The sequence below is a fragment of the Clupea harengus genome, chromosome 4 (assembly GCF_900700415.2).
Source record: "Clupea harengus chromosome 4, Ch_v2.0.2, whole genome shotgun sequence".
In the NCBI taxonomy this organism is placed as follows: Eukaryota; Metazoa; Chordata; class Actinopteri; order Clupeiformes; family Clupeidae; genus Clupea; species Clupea harengus.
In genome coordinates this window covers 10,358,932-10,386,706 of record NC_045155.1, presented here as the reverse complement: position 1 = coordinate 10,386,706, position 27,775 = coordinate 10,358,932, and the positions used below count along the sequence as shown (strand labels likewise).

Below are 27,775 nucleotides of genomic sequence, written 5' to 3'. Positions count from 1 at the left end.
TGAGCTTACATTTCAGCTGTGGGTCTGTCATCAGAAAAGGCTGTGACACCAATCCCACCTGAAGTAATTATAAAATTCCAAAAACCTCACAATAGAATGTAGCCGGCTTATGTCTGAGGCGCTCTTAGCTCTCTTCTCCACCGTGGCACACCGGAATGCAGTGTCCTTATGAAAGGATTTCAATGGTGCAGTGTGCCTTCATTCCTAAACAGATCTCAGTGAAACTACACAATCCAAACTGCAGAGTAAAAGAACACACAAGCATAAGGGTTTTGGCCAACGATTGTATTGCCTGAAATTGGTTTCACAATTCTCCTGATTCATGCCAACTGCACACACATAGCAGTTCCAGCTGTGTCGGTGTAAATATGCCTCTGAATGTCACTTTTATTTCTGGGTGGTGACAGTGATGGTCAGTTCTGTGGGATTCAACGCAGCCATGTTAGTTTGTACAACAGTCGGTCAAGTCATAATTATTGTAACTTCATTTCTTTTCCACCCGACAGCCATCACTCGCAATATCCCTCACAGTAAACGCAGCTCTTTTGCTCACATCATACGATTCACATCAGTGCTCTTACTCAGAAGAAATAAAACCTGCTTTGGGGAATATGATGATCTATTGCCGTATAAAACTATGTAGGAGTAGCTCTTGCATTCAGAATTCTCTCTGAAATGAACTTTTTGTTTAAAAGTGTTTAGTTACCAAAGATAACCACACAGGTTCATTCAGTGAAAAGCCATTGATCTGGCAGGAAGAGAGAATCTGCGTTGTGTGTAAAAGTCCTTTAGATGAACGACAGGAGAAGCCTGGGTGACTGACTGAGAAAGGCGTCAGCCACTGAAGAACTGCCCAAAGTGAAATGTGCTTGTAATCTACATCAGATATTGCTTTGCTATGTGTGTGAGTACCATTTTTGAAACTATACATATGTACAGAGTTTGCAAATTTACACAATATATTCATGCACACCTCCCTGCTTTCATCGTCTCACCCACTCACACACACACACACACAATGCCATTGGGATATTACAGAGCTACACAAAGCAGCTTGAAAGCGATAGGCAACTGAACAAAGATGTTATTTCCTCAAATAATACTGACTGCGTGTCATACAGACTGAACCCTGAATCTCTCACTTTACAAGAGAAACAACCCCATTTTATCCATATTGAAAACTTCAAGAATTGACCTTGTATTGGCTCAGTACTTTTCATTTCCTTGCAGTTAAAAAAAAAAAAAAAAAAAAGCAAAACCTTTCTAAATCAAATGTAAAACAGACTACTCAATATGTATATATTAAAAAAAAGACTGAAGGTTTTGTTTGTGTTGCTGGCTGCATTCATTCTGTCTGTGTAGGGTCCGGTTGTCTGTGACATGGTGTTATTTTAGTGTATCAAAGCCTTAGGTTCACTGCAAATCTGGGGAAGGTTCCGGTACAAATGACTGGTTATTGCGTAGTTCAACAGTTATTGCGTTACAGTACAGGACGGGAGGGGAGGTTAACTCCACAACTGCTATTGGCCAGTTTATGAGCCCTTCCATGATGACGCATTCCAATGCAGAACTCCTGATGAAAGCTTACATAAAAGTACGGTGACTTTCACCATTGGAAGAACACTAGCAAAAACAAAATATATATATATCTACAGCCGTTAAGGATTCCTCTTTAAAAAAATAACACAACATCATCAATGATATAAGTATAACAAAAATGATATCCTTATTCAATTACATATTTGTTTAGAGGTTCCTCTCATTGCACAGTATTCTGTTCTGTTCAGCAAAAAACATTCTAAGGCTATTTACAACGTTCCACAGTCTTCCACGATACGACATTGCCATGCACTTTCGCATTTCCCTCATTGAGACACACACACACACACACACACACACACACACACACACACACACACACACACACACACACACACACACACACCATCAAATGGGATCACGACTCACACCAAACTAAACGCAGGTTCAAGGGGCTCCATAAAATGCTAGGATTCACACACTGAAAATGACCATCTGTAGAAAACCTGCCTTCTAAAAACATTACAAAGTTACAAATAAACACAGTACCTATCCCTACCGATGTGGCAATCAAGGGGGGTTCTTGGACAGTAGTATTGAGCGCCGATAACAAAGGGCTGCGCAGGGACAACAGTATTGAAGCTTTTTGACTTTGGTTTTCTTTTTGACCGTTGACTCGTTATTAGACCAATTTGGGTCAACTGGACGTACTGGACTCTAGACATAATGCACATGGGATGGTACATCCTGAGACTGAGCATCCCCCCCCACCCCTCCCCCCCTCAAGTTGCACCACCCGCAGTCATCACAGACAGGCCCTGAACATTGGGAACAGGCCCTGATCCCGACAGGCCTTGAACGTTGGGAACAGGCCCTGAACGTTGGGAACAGGCCCTGATCCCATTCCTGTCCCTGGCTGAGTAGTCCTCAGCAGACTCCCTGCAGCCCTAAAAGCCTCGAAGCGGACGCAGGCTATTGCTGTGGGCGCTTGGTGGAAGCACAACAGTTACAGAGTGCAGTGGGAGTCAGTGGATCACAGCGAACTTCAGAGCAAGTCTTGGTGCGACCATGTGGTGTGTGTGTGTGTGTGTGTGTGTGTGTGTGTGTGAGAAAGAGAGAGAGAGAGAGTGGGTGTGTAGACAGACCAAGCATTGAGTTTTAACCTCCTCCAAAACAAAAACACTAAACAAGACAGGTAAACGTTATGAAAGAATGAAAACAATGTCCAGAAAAATTGTAGACAGGATACATGCTGTGGGACAGACCAGCAGGGCTCTGTTGAGCTAAAAACAAAGTGATGTAAAATTGTAAATTTGGCAGATAGATGACCAACAGAAAAATGCTGTTCCAAAATGGCAGTCGGGTGGTGTCGTGAAAGTTGCAGGTGCACTTTGGGCCAGGAGGTCGGAAGGAAGGGAGGGAGGGAAGGGGAACAAACGAGTATCAGACCAGCGAAAGGATAGTGGAAGACAGATATGAGGCGTCCCCCCACCTTCAGAGCACTCAGCTTCCACTTAACAGCTCTGGAACGTCAACAACCATATGATGCACCAGCATTTCTGTTCCTTCATATTCAAACAATAACTACTGATTACAGGAAAGAAAAAGAGACATACTCTATTGTCAGAGATATTGCTAAATACTTTGATTGACTTGTGATTTCTTCTTTCTGGTTAGTCTAAACATTTTGTCCTCTAGATTGTAGTGTTCATATCTGGGCCTCTAGGATTTGTGAGGACAGAATTGTAATGTTCGAAGGAGTGGGGGAAAACCCCCTCCTTGTCCAACAATGTCCAAACAAATGGACTGCAATGACCGCATGACTGGAGTGGTAAACCTTGGTTAGGAAGAGAAGTGCATATCATATTAAAGAAAAAAAAAAAATCAATCAATGTCAGCATTTCAAATGTAAACATCTAGTGAACCCCTCCACACTAAAATGCCATATGACCAGATAATTACAGTCAGAAAATCAACAAAAATAAAACAAAACAAAAAAGTACAAAGTTAAATTAGAATCCCTTCATCGTGCGCGGAAATGTCTCGGCTCATCCTCTTTACACTGGTGTCCCGTCTTTGCTTCCCCACACTCAGAAGAGCAGGCTCTGCCGCCGAGATATGCTGTTCACTGCAGGAGAGAGAGAGAGAGAGAGAGAGAAAAGAGATAAAAACAGGGAGTATTCTAAAATTAGCACAGCAAACAACTTTACAGTGAATCATCATCCCCCCCATCACTGCATTCCATAGCATCATCACCACCACCACCACCACCACCACGGTTGTCTCTGCATAGCAGGTCATCAGCACTGGTATACAGCACAAGCACAGGAAAGAACACGGGGAAATGGGAATAGCATTACGATACCACAGCCAATCACATCACCAGGAGAGGAGAGGGGACATACAAAACATGAGGACCAGTAAGCTCTATTTATATATGAGAGAAAGTGAGAGTGAGAGAGGTGATGACCAGATTGTGCCCTTTGAGAGCTGTGATCGCAGATGGCTGCTGCGGCTCGCGCTTCAGTCATCAAGGCCAGAACGTTCCGGAACGTTCTGGAACCACGGCGTTGCATGCGTCACCAGCCCTAGTTGCTGTACACCTCTGCCCTGCGCTAACCCCCTAGGACCAGGGCATTATCGTTTTTGTCCAGAAGAGGGCACAGCAGTGCTCTTTCCTTTAGAGAGGCATCAGTACACCGGCATTACTGAACCAGTGAGCTTTACAACACTTGTCTTCGCAGATCAACTTTCAGGCCATGTCCGAATTATAAATTATTTCAAGCGCTGGAGTAGGGGGTGGTTTTCCAATTTGTGCAAGGGACACTCGATACACCCGAAGCAGTGCTGTGCTGTGTTGTGTTGTATGCTCCGTATAGATCATGGTCTGGATCACGCTTCAATGTTTATGTGCATTACACATTAACAGGAGTGGTGCACGTGAACAGAGAGACATAGAACAGTGTGATACAGCCATGGCTACATTGCCAGTGATGTCACTTAATCGGAGTAAGTGCATGCGTGTGTATAGGACAGTGTGTGTGTGTGTGTGTGTGTGTGTGTGTGTGTGTGCACGCATGTGGTGTGCACAAAATACTTCTCCCTCATCTTCTACAATGTGATGTAAAGAGGCTGACTCAGCAGAGGGAGAGTCAGTGTGTGTGATGGAAGATAAGAGGAGGAGGCTGAGTGGTCTAGATGAGATGGGTTCTCTGTTACCGGGTGACTCACCACACCACAGCATTCCATTACCACACACACACACACACACACACACACAGGGAGATGCTTGCCAAGATAAGCCATTTCCCCGCTACATTTTGCACACATTTAAGTGCACTGAGTGAAAGGAGTAGAGAGAGCCCTTTTCTGTGATGAGTATTTAACCAAATTGCCATCTGTCCCGCTGTTCATTTCTCTGACCCTCGTGGTACAGTTCCCTCTGAAGCTGCCTCCACAGCAGAGCGGCGGATCTACAGTATTAGCGCTGGGCTGCGGGTTTCTGGCCTCGTTGTGACCTCCCACAGGGTGGGTTTAGTCACAAAGACCTCGCAACCCTCGTGTGGGAACACATGACACCAAGCTCAGCTTAGAGCCGCACAGCCAGGGACAGCATATGGCTGGGCTTTTTTTGTTTTGTTTTTGTTTTGTTTCTTAGCATTACTGCTTTAGTTTCATCACAAAAGTGTCACACTCAGCAGATCATATCACTAGTGTGACCAAATAGTCTGATCTAAAGTCAGACAACAAGGGCTCATATGCAGGGAGATATTTCCTTGCACTTCTGTAATGGACGAATTCCATTCAATAGAACAATTTCCAGATAATTCATTTTCTGGACACCACTTGATAATGGTATAACTCTCACTCTCCTTGGCAACACAACGTACATTTTCTGTAGGTTGACAGGAACACAAGGCACTTGTGGCTTCTCTAGCTTTCAACAGTTCTAGCGAGGACAACGTATAACCTCAATCTGCTGCCGCTGACTTCACATAACCCCATCTACGGCGTGATGGGATCTAAATGCAGCGCGCCCGTGTGTCTAACATTAGGCGTAAGCGCTTCGGCCTCCTGCCTGCGCTGTTGAATAATGCTGCTTACAAAGAGCTGTTTGGGCATGTCTGCGTTATTGCTATCGATTGTCAGTGTGGGCCTGAGATGTGAGGTCAGCTCAGCGGTGGGTGTTTGACTTCATATCTTTAGCAGCAGGAGCAAGACACAGGGAGCATGGATGAAGTTTGTGTACGTGCGTGTGTGCGCGTGTGCAAGCGAGAGAGAGAGAAAAAGTTTGAGAGTTCCCTGCCTCAAGGGAACCTCCGCAGCAGACACTCTCTCATCTGTGGCTTGGAGTCCTCTTGACTCTTTAAACTGTTTACCATTATGGATTATGGAAAATGGGCAGCAAAAAGATGACAGAAAGTGCCAGAGAGATGTGAAGCAAAATAATTAATATGTGACTGATTTCTGAACATCCATCAGTCTTCCTTTGATTGGCAACACCAACCATCTTAGCAACACAAACTCACTATATTTGATCGCAGTCTTGCAGACATGACAGTACAGCAGTAAGTACTTGCATGCACGTTGCAAAATTATACTGCAACATTTTTGCACTGGCCTGCGTCTTCACAACTGAAAAACAATGAGAATGTCTGTACCTAAAACGGACAGAGCCAAGTTGCGTGTGAGCACAAGATAGGAACTGTGTGGGTGAACCAAGGTTCAGTTCCACATACTGTGAAGAGTGCTTCAATCGATCATAGCTCCCTCAAACGGAAGCTAAGTTTGGCATCCTAATAAAAGAACGATGTACATTCTAGACTTGATTTAGCTCTGTAGGCTGTATGATAAACAAACGGGATTTCCAAATATTAATGTGCATGTCTGTTTCAGGCATTTTACTGGTCTTGTTTACATTTTTCAGGCCCAAAAATGTAAACAACTGCGTAAACACCTGACACAATCAACACATACAGAATCCAAAACAATCTTCCCAGCATTCCTTTCCAGTTTTCCATCACTGCGACAAGTATTTCGATTTTTAACAACAAAAGATTCTCCCCAGGTCTCCTCAGCCCCGAGCGTGTGAGGTGGATGATGCGCACCCCAATTCCTCTCCCACGCTGACTGGACCGCTCACCAGTCAGAAGCTTTGGCACATGGGGCAATTATTATAGAAAGGCAACAGTTTGCTCATCTTAATGTCTGAATACACACACATCCCCTCTGAGAACAGAGTGTGTGTGTGTGTATGTGTGTGTATGTGTGCGTGGGTGAGGCTGTTGCAGCCAACGTGGCAGAGCAAGGCCGAGTGCTTGTTAGCGCGAGGCGAAGCCACATGTTCCTGTTTTCCAGTTCAGCCTTGCGCACGGCTAATCCTCAGGAGGCCTCTCCTTCACGCCTCACTTGTTTGGGGAAACAGGGAAAATAAACAAATAAAAAAATAAAGCATATGCCTCAAGACTGATGACAGCGCACACACACCAGAACACCCTTTACACGAGTAAACGTGCTGTGGGACTTTGCAGGGGGTGGAATGGATCGTACTTCACAAGACGACATCATAGGAATAGTTATGGCCACTTTGCACAGCGTGTGGTCGGCATACTGTATTTACACCATACACTTCCTTTATAAGTGTGGAACTGCCAACATTCCCACTTGTAAATACATATAAATCCATAACATTTCAAGAGTAGTCATGACATAGGAAGGGGACAAGGGGCAGCCAAGAGGAGAAGAGGGGATGGGTCGCCTCCTTGCCAAAACAAGTCAGCGACGCTTTATGTACCTAAGGAGTGCCGGAACCTTATGCATCTCTGTAAGAGCTCTGAAACATAGTGACGTGGAAGTTATGGCGTGCTCCTAAAACACCAGAAAGCATTCACAACAGCAGAATAAACAATTAGCCTAATCTCATCACAAATTCAGGTCACAGAAAATAAGCACAAAAAAAAAGTTTATAAAAAAAAGAAAAGTCACTTAATCCCACTTCTGACACCAAGTGATCTTTTGGGAAACCGAATGGATAATGATGGCGGGGGGTGGGGGGATGAATGAACAGAAGCACAACCGTAAGTAGAGACATGCTAGGAGACCAAATTAGTGTTAGGCAGCAAGACAAGAGGCGAGGAGAGGAGAGGGGGTGAAATATAATGCAGGGGGCAGGCAGCGGTGGGGCGGGCTGCGGTGGGGCGGGCTGTGGCGGCATTAAAGCTGTTGATCAGAGGGACCATGCGGATGATTGTGGATCGGGCCTCGTTAAAAATTCATGGAGATGCTCTCGAGTTAATTAATGACACCAAGCGCAACCACTCATTTCACCACACATCCTCTCAGGGCGATGAGATGGCAGCGGAGAGAGGGGGTGAGGGGAGGTGGAGGGGGAGATGAATGTGCTATTCTGAGTACCCTGTTAAATACTCTACCAGCTCAACAAAACTTCTCTTATTCCATCAGTATGATAAGACCAGATAAGATTTATACATAAGTGCATGTACTTTTCTACCCAACCAGTATTTCAGTTAAGTACTAGGTAATGAAATCTTTCTGATATTACACATGTTTGAGTCTACAAATATTTTACGATTGAACAAACATTTACAGTTGTCACCTAAAAAGGCAGATAAAAGTACTATTTGATATGGGATCGGAGGTCTGATAGCACATGCCTAGTATTTACTCATTTCCAAAAGCATGATAGCACTGCTTACACAAGTAAGTGAATTAATTTGCTAAGCTTGGGTAAATATACTGCATATCAGAGGCCTTTAAGATTTAAATCACAGACATGAAGAGTTCAAAAACAAGCATACTTCAAAAATGAGCACACATACATAACTGGTGCGCTACCCAGAACAGAAGTCTGATTCTACAGAGTGAGCCGTATCTATATCTACAGCCAGGGATGTTCCAGATCACTGTGTCACACGGGCCTCACCTGAGTCTGACAGGGAGTTGGTTCGCATTCCTGGCTCCTTCTCCAGCTGAATGTCTTGAAGTGCAAAAATAGATGTAGCTGTGGAAGGGGAAAGGCACAATATCAGCAAGGCACTTCCATCCAAAGCCCCACACACATATACAGCGATTCGCTCATCGCCCAGTAGCTGACCGTTGGTCGCTAGTGGGCATTCCAAGTCCTGGTTGCCAAGACATCCTCTCCATTTCCCGTTGTAAAAGTTTCCGAGTGTAACAAGCAGTAGGCTGTCTGGCTAACTCGACATTAGCATATACGAGATAGACATATCGCTAGTCTGTGCTCACATTGGTCAACTGTGAATTGGAAATGTTTCACCCACATGTCATTTCTTTTTGCTAGAAATTAATATACAGTTACCAGTATAATGGTTAATGGTCTGACAGTCAACGGTATCCTTCACTCCCACTGGTAACCGCCTAAACCATGTCACTTCAAAATTGAGATTAGTTTACAGCGCGGATTGGGCCTCTTTTTGGGCATCTTTTTACCAAAGCATTTTGTTAATTTTCTGTGGGGTTAATACTAACTGTAACTTTCACTATTTTTACTATTCCAGAAGGGTTTTATTCCTTTTATCATGATTTTAGTAATCCAAGAAGCCTATTGGAACATCAGGTTCTGATACGATGTTGATCATTATTTAACTCCATGTATTGCTCTTGCTGCTTGCTTTTATTGATTTTATGTAAAGCACTTTGAACTGCAACTCTTGTACGAAATGTGCTATATAAATAAAGTCTTACTTACAACAAAATCTAATTTTTCAAATGTCAACTTTTTCAAAACTTTCAATGAATTTACTGAATTTCATGACTTTTCCACGCCTGGGATTGTTGCATGCTTGTTGCAACCCTGTACATAAAGCTCATGTAGTGGGGATAACTATGGACAGGCCAAATCACCAAGAGAGAGAGCGAGAGCGAGAGCGTGCGCGTGCGCGTGCGTGTGCGTGTGCGTGTGTGTGTGTGTGTGTGTGTGTGTGAGAAGTTTTAGGAGGTCAAAGTCAGAGTAGATTAATTTCAGGTCATGTTAAGTCATGTTAGACACAGATATGGAAATCTTGAATGCACCCGTTTTATCTGACAGATCTGTGAGAAGATTACTAAGGACATCTGAGAGGCAGAGATAACGCAGTGCACCAGTCTGAATATGCATGTTAGCATCTTCAATGAATGAATGTCTGTACACGTGCGAGTCATTTACTCTATGTGTGCCTTCGTTTGTGTGTGTATGAGCGTGTGCATGTGTGCGTGAGGGAGTGTTTAAACCTACAGTCAGGCAGTGTGATCACTCTGTCTCCCATGCTGTGGAAGTAGGGCTGCCTCATGGCGTCCTCAGCAGAGATGCGCTTCCTTCCCTCAAACTGTGGACAGCAGAAACACACACGTCACGCTCAAGTTCAAAATTCTACACACTAATTTGCTTACACCACAAATATCCATAGGCAGTCGAGTGTGTGTGTCTGTTTTTAAATGGTAAAAATAAACACGGCACTTGGATTGGGGTCAGGGTCCAAACAAATGGTTTAATAATGCTGCTTGTATTAATACAATAAGTAATCTTATTAAATCTTCTATGTATGAACAAACAAGGTATATTATAATACATAAGATGTTCTAGTTTTTCTTGTATATGGTAGAAGTAAATCAACCCTTACCTGCAGCAGCTTGGATACAAGATCCACTCCTTCATTACACAGTCTGCAAAGAATAAGATAAAGACAATCCCAGGGTTAGCAGGGTTACCACGTCAGACAGATATTACTCTGGGCCAGGGCCAACCGAGGGAGTGATTATTGGATTGTTTAGAGTTGAAGCCAGCCAGCCAGCCAATGCTAGAATGAATCTTTGTCAAACGGCACATACCACTGTGCCAAATGAAATCCCATTTGGCTGTCATTGTAGCATATTTTACACCACTGACAAAAAGATCAAGCTTTTTATCCATCTGCCTTATCAGTAAAATACAGGTAGCACTCAGACCTGCCCAGAAACCAACTGTTTTATCTGTAAGCTCAGGGCCGCACGCACGCAAAGAGAAGAGAGGTGGGGTTACCTTGGCGTGTGGTTGTGCAGACAGTCGGCGCGGTAACGTGGGTAATTATACGAGATGAACTCTTCATTGGAGGTGACTCCAGGCCAAGTCTCCTCTGTGGGTGTACCTTAAGGGGGGAGGAGAGGAGCAGCTTCGGTCATGAGCTCAGGAGGGTCGGGGGGGGCAGAGAAGAGAAAGAAGGAGACACCAAATGGCAAAATGACAGAGAAAGAACAGAGAAACAGAAGAGAGCAAGAGGAGAATGAGCAGACGAGGTTGGAGACAAGACGAGACACCAAGGAATGGGAAAGTGTAAATAAAAAGGAATGCCAGGGGCGGCGAAAGAGGTATGAAAACAGAGAGAGTGAAAACAGAGAGAGTGAGAACAGAGAGAGAACAGAGAGAGTGAGAACAGAGAGAGAGAACAGAGAGTGAGAACAGAGAGTGAGAACAGAGTGAGAACAGAGAGAGTGAGAACAGAGAGAGAACAAAGAGTGAGAACAGTGAGAGAACAGAGAGAGAACAGTGAGAGAACAGAGAGTGAGAACAGAGAGAGTGAGAACAGAGAGAGCGAGAACAGAGAGAGAACAGAGAGAGTGAGAACAGAGAGAGTGAGAACAGAGAGAGAACAGTGAGAGAACAGTGAGAGAACAGAGTGAGTGAGAACAGAGTGAGTGAGAACAGAGAGAGTGAGAACAGAGAGAGTGAGAACAGAGAGAGAACAGAGAGAGTGAGAACAGAGAGAGAACAGTGAGAGAACAGAGAGAGAGTGAGAACAGAGAGAGAACAGAGCAGCATAGAGAAAACAGGATACTAAGGCTACAGGCGAGAGGAGATCATGGGGAAAGTTCTGGCTCCTGGCTGGATGATGACAGGGCCATACCTAGCAGTTTGAAGATAAAGTGCAGCTCCTCCTCCACCGTGGAGCCTGGGAACAGAGGCCGGCCCGTGGACATCTCATAGAAGATACAGCCCACCCCCCTAAACAGAACAAAACACACGCAAAGTCTGTATCCACCATTAGACACACACAGACACACACACACACAGACTCTTCCATACAATGCCTTTAAACCCAAGCCTTCCATCACGGGAGCACACCTTGCTTTCAAACAAAGTATCTCCTTTCACACACATAAATACTTTCTAACCCACCAGCCTAAACACGGGGGGAAGAAAAATTAATTTTGCAGGCAGATGTGTGACACATGAAATGAGTTTCTAGGACAGCACTGCTATGCTGCGTGCGTGCGTGCGTGCGTGCGTGCGTGCGTGCGTGCGTGCGTGCGTGTGTGCTAGGAGGCTCACCACATGTCTATCTGGGTTGAGTAGTCGGTGCTCCCCAACAGGATGTCTGGAGGGCGGTACCACAACGTCACCACCTCATTGGAGTAGGTCTTGGTGGGAATAGACTTGGCCCGCGCCAGGCCTGCAACAGTCAGAGGGGACCCCAACATTAGAGGCAGAGCAGGGACAGACAGACAGACAGAGACACAGACAGACAGACACTCCCCAGCAGGCTTAAATTAAAACCTGACGCATCTAAAAACAGCCTCAACACAAAAAAAGTCGACCCGAAAAACGCAACTTTCTCCTGTGAGGAGTCCTCGTTGCTGTCTAGTCTGCAAAGGACCAGCACACTGGGCAATCAAGCAACAGCTGACAGCTTTTAACATGACGCAACCAGTCTGTGTAGTCTTTTTTTTTTTTACACACACAAATCCACTCACTCTAGAACTGCACTGAAAACTACACACTGAATGTAGAACAAAGTAGAATACTGCTCAATACATCTACAGAAGAGAAAAACAGCATTCCATGAATCTGGAACATCAAGGAGCAATACGGAGTCACTATAGACATTCCCTAAACCACTCCTCTCCTGTCAGTCAGTACGAGGGGACGGTCAGGAAAGGGTTCCATCTGAAGCGCACTAATGAGGATATGCACACATTGAGCGGAGGCGTGAAGAGAGAGCAATGGTGACAGCAGTCGCTGAGCTGTCTGTGTGTGTGTGTTGGCGGGTGGTACTGACCAAAGTCAGCCAGCTTTAGCTCCCCTCGCTCGTTGATGAGCAGGTTCTGGGGTTTGAGGTCTCTGTGGAGGACTTTACGCCTGTGGCAGTAGTTCAGCCCACGCAGGAGCTGGAAGAGGAAGAGCTGGAGAGACAGACACAGAGGGACAGAAGGGAGGGAGGGAGCGAGAGAGAGAGAGGAGTAATCATTCACAAGGTCAAGGTCAATCAAGGGTTTAGTGGACCTGAAAGACTGCTCAAAAACACAGATTTAAATAAGCCAATGGGAGAGCAACAGCTGGTCCACATTACCTTCACATTGTGCATGTGTATGCAGTTACCGCAGTCATCCAGATACTGCTTCAGGTCTTTATCCTGGGAGCGAGAACAACGGACAGAAAAAAAGAACAGAACAAGAAGAAAGACAGCAAGAAAGAAAGAAAGAAAGAAAGAAAGAAAGAAGACAGAGGAGATGCAGTTAGACTAGGACAACAGCTTGTTCATCAGTCAAAATGGAGGAGGACTGGACATCATCTGCTGCAACCTGATGAATTACGCAAGCAGCTGCCAGTGTGCATTTGAGTGTGTGTGTGTGTGTGTGTGGGTTTGTGAACATGAGAGAGTGGGTGTATGAGTGTGTGTGTGAGAGAGCGAGCGCATTAGTGTGTGTGTGTGTCCGTCCCTGTTAGGCCACATTAGTGTCTGATGTTCCAAGTCCCCTCTGTGTGTGTGTGTGTGTGACTCACCAGGTACTCAAACACCAGCGTCAGGGACTTTTGAGTGTGGATGATGTCATGGAGAGTCACTATGTTGGCATGTTTGAGGTCCTTCAGCAGAGACACTGGAGAGGACAGATAGAGAGGACAGAGAGAGTGAGAGATGGATAGACACAAGGGGAAGAGCAAAAGAAAAGGTGCAACTGGTACAAAAAAAAAAAAAAAAAAAAAACGACAACCTTTCTCAGCTCCAAGGTTGTTATCTCAACGACTGCCCACAACTCTTGGGACAGAGTGCCTGCTGTGGCTTTGGTGTGTGTGTGTGTGTGTGTGTGTGTGTGTTTGTAAACTAATGCAGAATTGTGGCTAAAAATACAGTCACAACACACTCGGGTCAGGGCATCCATCAATCTTCACAACGGCAATGCAGTGAATGTGTTGTTGCGTCATTGTGTTTGGAAGTCTGACTGAGTGAGTTTGCATATGGATGCATATCCTCCACTTTACAGCGATTCCTCATGTTACTGCATTATGCATCAATGTATTACCTAGAATTGGTTAGTGGAATGTTGATGTAAAGACTTTGTGTGTGTGTGTGTGTGTGTGTCACCTTCTCTGATGGCAGTGCAGGGTGCCCCCTCCTCGTGCTCCAGTCGGATTTCCTTCAGAGCCACCAGGGCGTCCGTCAGCTTACTGCGGCCCTTATACACAGTGGCGTACGTGCCCTGGAGGAACACAAGTACAAATGTGTGTAAGAAAAATATGCGTATTCACTTTTACACACACACTTTCAGCCGAGGCTCAACTGCATAAGGTATAAATGGCAGCCACAGTCCTACTGTAATTGACCTCCTCACCTCGCCAAGTTTGTCCAGCTTGACGTAGGTCTCAAGCTTCCCAAAGCCAATTTCAGACTGCAAAACAACAGAAATGTGAACATTATTACAGAAGTGCGAGTAAAGAAAGTAAACAAAAACACAAATAAAGGCTAGAGTCCTGCAAACTTCAAAACGCATCTGGACAAACTCGTCATGATTTACCTAATTTGTGGGGGAGCTATTTTCATGCATGGCTACATTACATAATTTGCAGAGGAGGGTTGTTACAAAATCTCCAGCATGAATCCAGAAGAACAGTGTTGCCATGTATCGTCTTTACTGTACACTTATACAACGTAGCTATTCACATATAAGAGCGACCAAAACACAGAGTCAAAATACCCAGTTATATATCAACATGTTCACACACACAAGTTTCCTTCAGGGAATGCTAGAACAGTTCACACAAACCATAAAGAGGTTGCCATAACAGCTGGAAATGCGAGAAAGCTGATAGTAAAATAGCCTCTCCATCAGAAGGTGTACTGTATTCGAGACAGCATACCTTTCCCCCTACCACCTACATTGTTGTACATTTGTCTTGAATCTGCTGCACTGATTGGAAGGCTCATCAGAGCTCTTGCTTGTCTGAGTGCTAATGGCTACAAGCTGTTGGTAAGTGCAAAAAGCTGAGAATCTTTTAGCCCAGAACACCACAGTTTTGAAAGGCAGACAATGAGAGACACACAGGGGATTATATCACTACAGGAGGAAAACACAATGGATTAAAGGAATGGAATGGAGCAAAGCAGAAAACAAGTAAATGAGGATACAAAGACAGAGGAGTGAGGATGGAGGGGGGGAGAGAGAGTGAGAGAGAGAGTGAGAGAGAGAATGTGTGAAGAAAAGAAGGAGAATGTTGGGGAGCAGTGGAGAAGGAGTAGAAGATGAAGACACAAAAGGTATGGAGGGAGAGAAGTATAGAGGGTCCAAAAGGAGGAAGAGAACAGAGAAGGTACGGAACAGAACCAAAGGGAAAAGACGACAAACACTAAAAGAAAACAGATCCGGAGAGTTTCAAGACAGGGAGATGAAGAGAGAGGGGATAGAGAAAGGGAGAGAGAGAGGGGATAGAGAGAGAGAGCGAGAGAGAGCGGGGGGGGTAGAGAGAGAAGGGGTAGAGAGAGACAGACAGACTAGAGACAAACGCTAGAGGCGGCCTGTAAACGGAGAGCAGAGGAGTGCTGCTGTACCAGAGACACTCTTCGGAGCCGCCGGCTCAGGGGCTTGTCAAACAGCGGGCTGTTCAGGCTGAACTTCTCCAGGTAGCCGTCAGGAAGCCTGATGTCCGCTGGCAACGACAGGCGCTTATTTATGTCCTTAAACACAACAACAACAAAAAACAAACAAACAACAAAATAAGTGTTAAAACATCACTTGACTTGTTGCAAATCACCCCCGCATAATGACCCTCCAGCCTTGGCACAGCATAAGCCTGCGAAGCAGTGCCAACTGCCAACGGAAGTGTGCAGCTGAAATGATGATTAGAGCAGTCCAACTCATTTCATATAAAGACTCCTCACAGCAGCAAGGAGAAGCCAACAGTCTGCTTTCATCTCTTCTCAACCAGCTGTGTGCGTGTGAGAGTACTGAAGAGAAGAGGAGTTATGAAAGACAGAGGTGGAGTAACAGTAGGAGACTAATGAAGGATGGCTGAATGATGATAGAAGAGAGAGAGATATACAGAGACGGGGGAAAGAAGAGATGGGGGGAGGGGGGGTGTAGAGGAAGAGCAGCCACAGGAAGACAGCGTGAAGTAATAAATTAAAAGGCACAGTCCGAGATTCTGCCAAAAGATTGTTGAGATCAAATTTCAACAGACAATAAAAAAAGAAACCCCTCCCATCCACGCACCTGAAACAACATGTTGGTTGTCTTTAATTGTGTACAGCTCAGTCCAGTTACAATGCCAGCACTGTGTATGAACATCAGAGGGTTTTTTTGAGTGCACAGGCAGAATGGTCAGCTAGAGAAGCAATTTGCTAGCCTGGTACAACCAGAGTAGGGCTGAACGATTAATTGCATTTGCGATTTAATCGCGATATGATAGAACGCGATTTTCTAACCGCAACGTTCGCGATTAAAAAAACGTGGTCAAAAAAAATAAAAATAAAAAATAAAAAATTTAATTTTAAGATGGTACATTTTGCACACAGTGTTTAAAAAGTGCATGCCTAGTGTTTATACTTAAAATTACTTTTTTTAAATTACTTAAATGCACAGTGGCAAAGCCACAGATTTGTTGTTCTTGTTTCTGTAATGAGCAGTTAAATAAAAATGTAAAATGTGGGAAAGAATATTTTACACTAAATGTATCTAATATTGTGTTGGTCATATTTAAATCATTCATTACGTTTTGTTGGGAAAAAAAGAGAATAAAAAAAAAAATCGCATATCGAATCGCAATCGCAATATTTTGGTAAAAAAATCGCAATTAGATTATTTTCCCAAATCGTTCAGCCCTAAACCAGAGCTAAATTCACTTTGTGACTATATGGGTCTGGCCACGCTTCACTGGGTATTGTTTCGAGTTGTTGCATCCTAATGGGTGTAGACTTCGGATTCGGCTTCAACTTTAACCAATCGGCATTAACCACTATAGCATTGCTATACTTCCTTCTTCACCACGAACAGTGCAAGCTGATACAACAGCCTTTTCCTACGGAAACAATGTCTTTACCTTTAATGAATACATTTACACATTCTTCTTGCTCAGACTTAAATTTTTCGTTTGCTAGCGTTGCTTGAAACGCTTCAACGCACTTAGCCACTCCAACCTGTCACTGACTGGTCTGCCCTTCAGAGTGGCTGAGTGATTTATCTTGCAGACAGGACAATAGTCAGAGGGAGCAAGGCTAACAATTGGATGAATTTGAGAAAAGACGTACTGGATAACAATCGCGGACTGTACCTTAAAAAGAAAAAATGAAAGCAAAAAAAAATAAACATTAAATGAAGGGGCACCTCGTTGGAGATTTGGCGCCCAGGTTTCTCCCTGAGCCGGACGCGCACTGGACTGTGCACCTCCTCTGAGGAGGTAGCCGAGGCCTGGTCGCTCTCGCCGTCTGAGCCGATCTTCACATCTTCATGGACAATCTCTGCACACACACACACACACACACACGCACACACACACAAAACACAGTCTCAACCCACAAGGTCTAATTATAGCTCACGGTGATGCCCCATCTTGAAGAGTCACTAATCCTCTTGCCCTGAAACAGTAAGTCTATCAGGTGCCACAGGCAAGGAAATCACACACAAGGAACCTTCTCCTTAAAGTAACATCATACTCTATTCCTAACTGTCAGTATTAAAAGCTTCCCCAATCCAACAGAAGGCAATGCAGAAAGAGATACCTTTTTTTTTAACCCCATTTACCCTACTTAGTGTCTATGGTGTGGGCCACTGGCTTGAGTACTGCTGAGACAGGGCTGAGGCAGTGATTCCAGGATGAGGGCTTCCCAGTGGAAAGCATTAGACAGTAAGCTATTGCCCAGAGGTTATGGGGTGTTACAGAGGCTAGCTCCCCTTGTTCTGCACAAAATTCTTCACGACAGGGCCTCCATCTGATGTCTGCTTAAATCAGTAGCACACACACACACACACACACACACACACACACACACACACACACACATCACGGGAGGTCGGGATCTCTCTGATATATAATTAACACATCCCATCACACAATCTCTAACAAAAACTGCATATTTTATTCCACATACTAACACAGAAGTAATCCAAATCTCACTTACTCATCCACTTCATCACATACAGACACAATCAATTAGCCTTTCATTTCTTTACCGGTTTTCCCTCTATTACACAAACACAGTCTTTCCTCAGACACATACATTCACTTGCATACGCAGTTTCACACACTGATTCTATCCATCGTTATAGCACGCACACTCGCACATGGTTTCAAACACTCCTTCTATCCATCTTTATAGCACATACACACTGATACACATGCATTCACTCACATGGTTTCAAACACTCCTTCTACCTAGCTCTATACCCACCCACACACACACACACACGGTTTCAAAACACTCCTTCTACCTAGCTCTATACCCACACACACACACACACACACACACACACACACACACACTTCCCTAGCGCTGCCGTGTGGCCTGTTTTCGTGTGGCCTGTTTTGGTGTGTCCTGTGAGTGTGTGTGTTTGCTGTACCGAGGCGTGTGGCGTGGTTGAGATAGGAGCTGAGGCTGCGGCCAAGGCTGCGTGGCCTGCGCAGGGCGCTGCTGTAAGACTGCAGCAGCGAGTGCATGCTGAGGGAGCCGCCGGCCGAGCGCCCAGGGCCCCGCAGGCCGCCAACACTCCCCCCGCCCACGCCGCCACCGCCACTGCCCCGCACTGGCATGGCCTCTGGGAGAGAGAGGGAGGAGGAGGAGGGCACACAAAGGAAGAGAGAGGAGACGAGGAAGGGGGGATGGGAATGAGGAGAAGGATGGAGAGAGCCAGGAGCAAGACCAGAGAAAGAAGGGGGAGGATGCATTGAGAGCAGGAGAGAAAGAGTAGACGAGAGAGAGCAGAGACAAAGAGACGTGGAAAGAGTAGACAGAATTCAGTGGAAGAGGAGAAAGAGAGGATGGGAATACGAAAGAGAAGGAACAGAATGAAAAACAGTGCCAATAGGGTAAAGTGTGTGAAGAGAAGAAGGTTTACAAAGGCAAGGGGGAGATTTAAGGGACATTGTTGTTAGGTATTAGACCAGTTAGAAGGATGGGAATGATATAGAATAGAAAAACGAGGAAGAGGATGAGGAAGGAAGGGGACAGAGAGGGAGGAGAAGGTAAGGTTATCGGGGAGAGGAAAAATAAAAAACAAACACAGAAAGCAAGTTCAAAATTAAAACACGCAGAATAAGAACCAACCCATTTAAACAGGGAAAAAGATTATTAGCAGCATGCAGTCTTTCTAATAGATTAATTAACACTTAGACCAACAGAAGTTCAAAGAGGGGGGGAGGGAGGAAAGGTCGATTAGCAAGGAACATCTTCACAATTAGTACTCAGCAATGCCAATACGAGGGCCGTAGGGAAGGAGTGGACTCCTGCAGTGTGTGAATGATCAATAAACTAAATCACTCCTGAGTTCATTATTCTGACCCTGCGTGGCTTTCCACTCCAGCAGTGACGGTGTTTCATTGACTCTTGTCCGCTGCCTTGCAAAGTGTACTGGGCTACTGCCAGCATATGTACACGGGGGAATGGGTGGAGGCTTATCAAAGCCATTCAGAGCATGGACTATGGTATGTGACTGGGTGTGTCTGAGGTGAGCTAAATCCATAAACCCCTCACTGCTGAACAGCCTAACATGAATATGCTGAACTGGAGCGGTTTTATCAAAATCTGTTGAGGAGGAAGAATACAGGAAAAATAAGTGATTATAGCAGAATGGGGCACAGCCCGTATCGAGATGGAGGAAGAGGAGGAAGGAGCCATGCTTGTAAAAGGAGTCATGCTTTTAGGTTCAGAGGAAAAAACAAATAAATAAGCAAGCAGGAAAGATCAGCTCTGCCGTCTCTCCCCCGTACCCCGACACACACACACGCCCGTTTCCAGCTGGAAGAACCCTCCGGAAGATCCATCCAGAGTTTGTGTGAGCAGGAGTGCGAGTGTGTGTGCAAAACTCCTGCCTGATGTCTTGAATGCCCCGCATCAAACAAGTTCCGAGAAACCCCAGGGTGAACCGCACTACATCAACTGGTGGTTCTTCCACATGAACCAGCGGTACCTCTAGACCTCACTGAATTAGCATCCCGCCTCCTTGACAAAGTAGCTTTCTAGCTTTGCTCCGAGGATGACAGGCCTCTTGGGAGAAGTACATAATGGGATTCCTGATGTCTTCCTTAAGTAGAAAGTGCTGTGTAACGGGGCTAAGGAGAAGCCGCTCACTTTCCCCGATCCAACTAAATTTATGACCTCGCAATCGGCGCCTCGTTGAAAATGAAAGGTTAATGCCGGGAGAGCGCGAGGAATCTATTAACGTCGACATTCAAATGGCTCTCCAGAGACTCTTTCCGTGAGCTTCCTCCCAGCTGCAGCTTGCAGTCACTGGTTCAGATCTCTGACGGCGATGCTGGTGCCTCGTGGGGGAAGGTCTGTGAAGCGGTGCAACGCTCAAGAGTAAGTGTCTGGCGTAAATCATCACCGATTCCGGCGGTGACTCAATCCTTTGCGGCTTCGTGAGCGGTAACCATGCACCTCCCAGCAGCGTAACCTCATCTGTTTGTTAATGCAGGTCTGGTGAATGTGTGACAATGCGGCTGCCATCAAGCTGGGGTCCAACAAGGTGAAAAAGCAATCAGAGATTCGCCCGTGCCTTTGCCTGCTGAATAACCAAAACAAGACTTGAGCCCTGCACTATGCAGCATGCTGGTGGCATAGCCAACAGGGCGAATGTCGATGCACTATATTAGCTCACAGAGCCCGCAAGCCTATTTGTAGGTGTTAGCGCACAGCTTCCAGACGGCATGTGTTAGTTCACCACGCTCACGCCTGCACTATGTGTGAAGGGCGGCTCAGCGTACAACTAGCATGTGTTAGATAAACCAAACAGCACCAAGATCAGCGTGCTGAGGAACAGGATGAATAACAGCAGTTAGAATGCACTTGGCCGGGGTGGGGTGGGGGGGGTCTGCAATTCACATAACTAAAATGGTTAAAATGTTTCACATTGGAGTACATTTCTGCCTTATAGAGTTAGGTATAGGCATCAGACTGTACATCGATTGGTTTCTCTTCCAGAACCAGGGAACAGCATTGCTTGTGTCCAGCTCCTGGCTCTGGGTCTGGGTCTGGGTTACTGTACCGGAGTCGCTGTGGGCGTTGTCCTGGGAGCTGATGGTCTCGCTCAGGGACTTGTCACTGTTGTTGCCCCCCCTCAGCGTGAGGGACAGCTGCCGTTTGATCTTCCTCATGCGGTCCATCAGCGGCGGCAGGGGGGGGCGAGATGCAGAGGGAGGAGGGGCAGCCACTGTTCAATCAGCCTGCTCGACGCACACACACACAGACAGGAAAAACAAGAACACTGTTATACAGACACGAACCAATATACAGACACAAACACATAGAGAGGTGGGATGTAACACCAGAGGGTGGAGGGTTGGACAGAGACACTCAAAAAAAAAAAACCACCATCACTGACAAAAACCTAAAACAAACATACATACATTAGCCTACACCCAAATGGAAAACAGCAGATTGAGGGCTCTTTGATAAGGCTTTGAATGGGGTGTGGTAGCAATCTACAGAAAAAAAGGCTTTAAAAGTAGGCCATTGTATGTGTGCTGCATGTACACATTTACATTGTACACATGTACATTTACTGACATACACACGGTTGTGCTATGCCAGTTTAAATCACACACACTTGTTCTCCCCCATCACAGAGAGGGGAAAAGAGAGAGAGAGAGAGAGAGAGAGAGAGAGAGAGAGAACAGCTATCCAGTGAGCATGTAGCGCTCAGAGGCATCTCATAGTGAGTGAGTGATAGCTTTCACAGTAAATTCATCACCCGGCCGACCGCGCTTAGGCCTACACTCAGCACGCAGAACAGAGGATTAATGGCTGTACCCTCTGTCATTTGCAGTTCTTTTTTGTGCCACTCTCCATTCCTACTAATAACAGACTCATTTTTATGTTAGAGAATCAAGGGATTTCCTCCTCATCCCCTTCAAAACCTCTCCAATGCAGCTCCGCTGGCAAATGGGACACTCCAAAGTCTGCAATCAAATTTCTCAATCGGCCAGCAGAATATTGCCACAAAAAAAAAAAAAAAAAAAAAAAAAAACTCCCAACAGACAAGAGCCGGGGACTGAAGAGGACAACTGGTTAGATAAAGGTTCAACAAACAACCCATCAGAGGCGGTGTGGAAGGGCCCGGGGGAGAAACTCAGGTCAGTTCTTCAGACATGCCAAATGGCCAGAAGGCTGTGTGTTTTCTCCTATGCGACTAATCACTTGCTTTGGCACAAGTTAAACTACCGAAGCCACCCAGACTTCGGCTACAAATCTTCACTCAGGCCTCACTCAGGACTCTGACCTACTAAAAGTCGACACCCCCCCCCCCATCCCTTTTTACTGGACCGGTGAGGGCTTAGGGCATTTGTTTTAAACACTCAATGAGAGAGAGACAGACAGACAGAGAAAGAAAGCACAGATGATGAAATCTGTTGCTCTGATGCTAGAGAGGGAAATGAGATCTGTAACACACAAACAGATGCCCACATGCCGTCGGCGGAGAGCCACTTCACTGTTACCACTGTACGAATTCAGGCTCTCTGATTCGCTCTCCACTCCTCTCTGACGGAAGAATTCAGTGTTACGCTATGTTGCCGTTGGGCCTGGATGCTGCAGTGTGCAAGCATCTTTACTCACCAGCCAGGCTGGAGAGTCAATGCATGTATATGTGCATGTCTTGCATCTGCTGTATATACAATGCAATATATAGAGGAGGGGGGAAAGAAAAAGTGCCATTAATCCAAGTAAAAGCATCATAAAAAGCAGGCATAGAGGGAACACTGAGCTCCATGTTCACCATTCTGCTGCTGTATGCACTCTGCATCACTCACTCTTCCACCTTTCCTGCACCGTGTGCTTGCCATCTCAGAATGCAAGCATAGGGGACATCTTTGGAGGGGCGCATCATATCCACACTCTCATAAAAAAAGAGAGGCGGCACACACTTCGGGTTACTGTCAATGCAAACAATCCAGGGGGAGACTAGATTAATGTTGCAAATAGTTTGGATTGCTGAGATGGCGCTAGTGGAGTCAGGCTCTGCTTCTGGCCAAGTAGCGAGCGGTCAAGCAGCGGGGAAACCTAGACCCTGAAACCCAAGAGGACGACCATTTTAAGTGCCGCCTTTTTTTCCTAACGGTCTGCAGGGCTTCAGGGGCCTATCATTCCGTGGAAAGCCAGGGAAAGGAGGGGGAAAATAAATAAAACACACACACACACACACACACACACACACACACTATAAGATCTAGGTACATGATCCCCGAGACAGTTTTAGTTAAGGGCCTTAGAGTAGCAAACTACCCACTCCACATTCTCATGAGCAAGTGCAACAGAGAGAGCCGGACTCCTGTTGACACATCACAGATGCTCTTGTGATTAAAGAGTGGCCAAACAGTTTGTGGATGAAAGATGTTACATAAATACATCATGTCAGCCAAAATGCAAAAGTGAAAACTAATTTGTGGGTCCGCCCCATATTTAGGATCCGCTCTAAGATTTAACGGGTTCTTCCTTAGTCCATGCTCCACCCCTCCACCAAGTTTCATGACGATCGGCCTGTGGTTTTTGAGTAATCCTGACAGACAGACAGACAAACAAACCGAAACTTCCTTGGCAGAGGTAATGACAGGCGTAATTAAGGGACATGCAAGTGTTTGTAACGAGACAGAGAGAGAGAAAGAAAGAAAGAGAAAGAGAGAGAGAGAGAGAGAGAGGAGAGAAAAAAAAAAAAACACAGCAACATGGCCTGGACTAGGGCCTTGAGCTGGATTAGTCTGCTCAGCCTTTTTCAATAACGACACGTGCATTTGCCTCACAAACTGGTTCTAGGGTTTGGATGAAGAGCGTGCTACAGTATAAGCTCACGGCTAAACGGGCATTTGGTTCGGCAAGCGGTGATTATAGGGTTGCTTTGGATAATTGGCAAACACCAGCTGCATTTTTCCACCGTCAGATGCATTTCCCTTGTCTGATATAGCTGTAATGTCGGACTCGGACAGATTTGTATCTATTTAGACCTGCTGCTCGCCACCAAACACCAGCATAACTAGCTCCTCATTTTCAGTCTATTGTCCCAATCGACTGTCTCTATCCATGAGAGACACTTCAGATGAGGTGGATGACGAATAGAAGTCGACAAATGTGTCGTCTCCACCATATACAAAAAAGCTGGTGTGTTTTTTGTAGTATGGTAAGGACAGTTCCCCCTTGAAGGTGGGCATGTCTCCCTTCTCAGGTGTGTACCCGATGGCTCCTTGTTAAAGATTGGCAGATTATGCCGTTCTTTCACCAGTTGCGTTGGTACACGATGGACTCTCGCATCAGGCAAACCATAAAACGTAGCCCATTCCAGCCCAAGCAGCAGCTTAGTGTTACATAAACTGGCTGCAGAATTTTTAGCCCCAAACGAACTTCTTGATTGGATGAGGTGGATAAGGGGGAAAGGTGCACTCATGTGCTCATTTATTCAGAGTGTAGCTCCACCTGGATTTAACGGTCTAGCTCTGAGATCTGCAAGACAGACTGACACTTTTCAAGTTGATGATCAACCCTAAGCACCATTGCAGTTGCCTCTCATGGAAAGAGTTTGGGAGTACTAGTTAGTGGGGGGGGGGGGGGGGAATCCCTTCAAATATCATCCATTTTAAGTGAGAGAAATCATATTGATAATCATCAACAAAAGGCAAATCATGAAGCAATCACACAGATTGGGTGAGGATGCAGAGAGAAGGTAGCTCACAACATCTGTTAGCACTGATATTCACAGAGGATTGTGATGGCACTGCAGTGACATCATCAGATGGCCCAGGCAAATATTCCCATGTTGTGTTTGAATGTGGAGAGCAGTCCACAAGACTAGTTTTGAGTGTCTTCTGAGAATTTAGAGTAGGCCTCTTAGTTGTATGCTTAACACACTGAGAAAAAAACAAACATGGCAGCACAACATTTTATCAACAGTAAACAAAACACTTTTGAATGTCTTGAGTGAACTCTATGTAGGTCTATCATCAATGTGAAATATTTCAAATGCGATTAATACGTGTTGAGTGACAGCGACCGGTGTACTTAAATGTCTAATGCGAAAGAACTCTACTCATTTATTGGGCCCAACATCTGAACCTTATGTCCGCAATTAACGGCCATCAGTGTATTGACAGTACGAATAATGTGGACGGATGTCTGGTCAATTGCCAAAAACAGAGGCATAGGTGATTCATGCTGTTTCATATTTCGCATGAGCACTCGTGAGGATCAGGACTTCAGGCCGCTTGTGGTCCACGATCAACATAAGCAAGAGGTAAGAGATCCTGATTTTTGACCGGACATCTTACCAGAGGAATGGTTTGACTGAGTGGAACCTTCAACGCGTTATTATCCTGTTCAAGTGGAAGTGTGTGTACACTTTCCAAATTCAACAGATAATGTTACTGTACAACAGTGCTAGTCTAACTTATTCGTTTACTTGCCTACTCCTTTGTAAATATCTACCGTTGATGTGACAGTTGGAGGATACTTCATTCCAAAGCACACACAACGATCACCAAGAAGATGATATTAGTTTGCATGGCAGTGCAGCGATCACTCGCGCTATATGTATAATGTTTTTTTTCTTCACTTTAGCGTTAGCAAATTCACTTGGTAATGTTAGCTATTAGCTCACAAGTTAATCTCAAGACTTAATCTAGCAAGCTAGCTAACTAACTAGCAGCAGGGCTATAGTTAGCTGTCTTAACGAGGCATGGCCCTTTCATTGCACTCGATAGCGTTTCAATTGTTTCTAATATGCATAGGAATGCAAAGGAATTGCTTATACTACGCCTCACAGGTGAACGCACAAACAACGTGGAGCTAATTTCTTAAACCCAGGGCGAAACACAGGATCTAACGTTATCCTCGGAATCCTTATCCCAAACCGAGCAAGGCGACATCTGAGGAGATTCCCAAGTCGGAGATGGTTAGCGAGCTAGCGAGCTGCAATCTTTTGACATCAATGGAGCTAGCACGCCAGTAACGTTGAAGTCCACGGCTAGCTGGCAAGCCACAATTAGATGTTTTTGTTCGATCTGACACCATTACAATTATTCAGAAATGTCCGTTAAACAAAACTACAGACATGGGAAAATGTCCGCCAGCTAATTTACTGGACAGATTTGGCTGATTGCTTACCCGAGGACGCGGCTTTCCCGTATGCCCTTGTAATCTTAACAATAATATCCCAAAGCCACTGTGCTCTCCCAGTAGTCCTCGGCCATGATTCTACTGGTGCTGGTGGTGTACCGATTCCCCTCCGTCTGACAGCATGTCCCGGGTCGCGTTCTCCAAAATTGTTAAAACGTTACAGCAGCTGTTCCTTTCTTTGCCAAATCCGGAGTGGAGAGGCAGTCGAGCAGCTGCGAATAGACTCAGGAGTCACTCACTCCAACTGATTGGAGAGGTGGAGATAAGTGAATAACGCGTTCGCTCAAACAGTTATAAAGCATGCAGTTGTAGACTGCACGCCCAGAGATTTCTGTTTAGTTTTCCTGTTGCTTGGGTATGGAAACGTGTAACCAACACGTAAGCGGTTATTTGAATACATTTAAACCCCCACACCCCCCTCATAAACTAAAACGGGCATAAAGTGGACTGACCCAAATTCCATTCAACCAACTCAGACTGTACCAATGATCCCTAATGCTCAGGGGAGTGAGTGAGCAGGTATAAGAACAAAAGTGATGCGTTTTTCAGCCGTTCCGCATCTTATATGTCACAATAAACTAATTTCTACGTTTGTAACATTTTAGTTACTCCATTTATGCAAATGTAAATACTAACTCAGCTTTTAACCTTACAGTCTGATTAGAAAGAAAATGTGGTAGCCATATTACCGTTGGAATTCTCCTTAATGTCTCACACTGGCTTTGGCCAAAAAATACTGATAACATTTAAAACATCCATCACCTACCTACTGGCAAAATTGCTATAAGCCAGGGGTAGTAGTGATACATTTCAGATGAAACAAATATATAGGGTAAGCAAAAAAAAAAAAAAAAAACGTATTCCACTGATCGGAAATGATTGGCATGTTGAAAAGTTCTTCATTGGCATGCAGTTCCCACACAGTTGTCTCTCTCTCTCTCTCTCTCTCTCTCTCTCTCTGTTCTCTCTCAGCCCCACTGCTGACCACATGTTACTGCTCTGTGTACACTCAGAGTAGCCTGTGCTATTTTAACATGCCACAGAGAACTGAGGGGGGAACATAACCTGGAAAGCCCCACTGCCCTGGAGGACTTCAGGCCATGTATCACAGCCTCGGCAGTGAAGCCCCTGAATGAGTCATGACTGCGGCATGCCCGTGAGCCCCCCAGCAGCAAATACTCCTGAAAATACAGACCTCACTCAAGCAGGCGAGAGGCAGATGAGAGCAGCTCCTATCACTGCATGTTTGTAGTAACTTTCTCAGATGCCACAGATGACAATCTTACCTGCATGATCCCTGTAGTTTGCATAATTAATGACCTGTAGGCTTGAGATTGTGAGGGGAATCTAAACTATAACTTATCTATTTCAAACTATCATGGCAAGGAAAAGCATGTTGTGTGTGGCCTACTTGTACTAAGATGATGGTCACGTGGACGATATTCAACCCGACATGGTAATATCATTATTATGTGTCTCATTTTACATGTGCACCCAAAGAAATCAAGCATTTTAATTATTGATGTCCACGGTATTGTGTTACACGAAGTGAAAAGTTAGCATGTAGAACTTGTTTACATTTTACTAGAGGTAACTAACGAGCACTGGCTGACATACCTTGCTCAGCTGGACTTAAATGAAACCTTAGCCCCCTCGACGTG

At 45.2% G+C, this 27,775-nt stretch overlaps 1 protein-coding gene across 3 annotated transcripts; it reads right to left on the bottom strand.

Moving 5' to 3' along the window:
- Nucleotides 1-270: 270 nt before the first annotated feature.
- Nucleotides 271-26,522, bottom strand: cdk16 (cyclin-dependent kinase 16). Of its 3 annotated transcripts, XM_031566155.2 has the most exons (18): nt 26,103-26,521; nt 21,004-21,181; nt 18,361-18,555; nt 17,128-17,261; nt 15,357-15,482; nt 14,143-14,199; nt 13,896-14,010; nt 13,316-13,410; nt 12,882-12,944; nt 12,591-12,714; nt 11,864-11,984; nt 11,439-11,536; nt 10,577-10,682; nt 10,179-10,221; nt 9,794-9,884; nt 8,483-8,560; nt 7,334-7,372; nt 271-3,667 (listed from the first exon to the last, which is right to left on the bottom strand). In XM_031566155.2, exons 2-18 carry the CDS (start codon nt 21,119-21,121, stop codon nt 3,630-3,632), a joined length of 1,641 nt encoding a protein of 546 aa, XP_031422015.1. In that variant the 5' UTR covers nt 21,122-21,181; nt 26,103-26,521; the 3' UTR covers nt 271-3,629. The 3 variants fall into 3 exon arrangements, with proteins under 3 accessions (XP_031422015.1, XP_031422016.1, XP_012681587.1); XM_031566156.2 differs by lacking the exon at nt 18,361-18,555 and having other exon boundaries at nt 26,103-26,522; XM_012826133.3 differs by lacking the exon at nt 7,334-7,372 and having other exon boundaries at nt 26,103-26,519.
- Nucleotides 26,523-27,775: the final 1,253 nt, after the last annotated feature.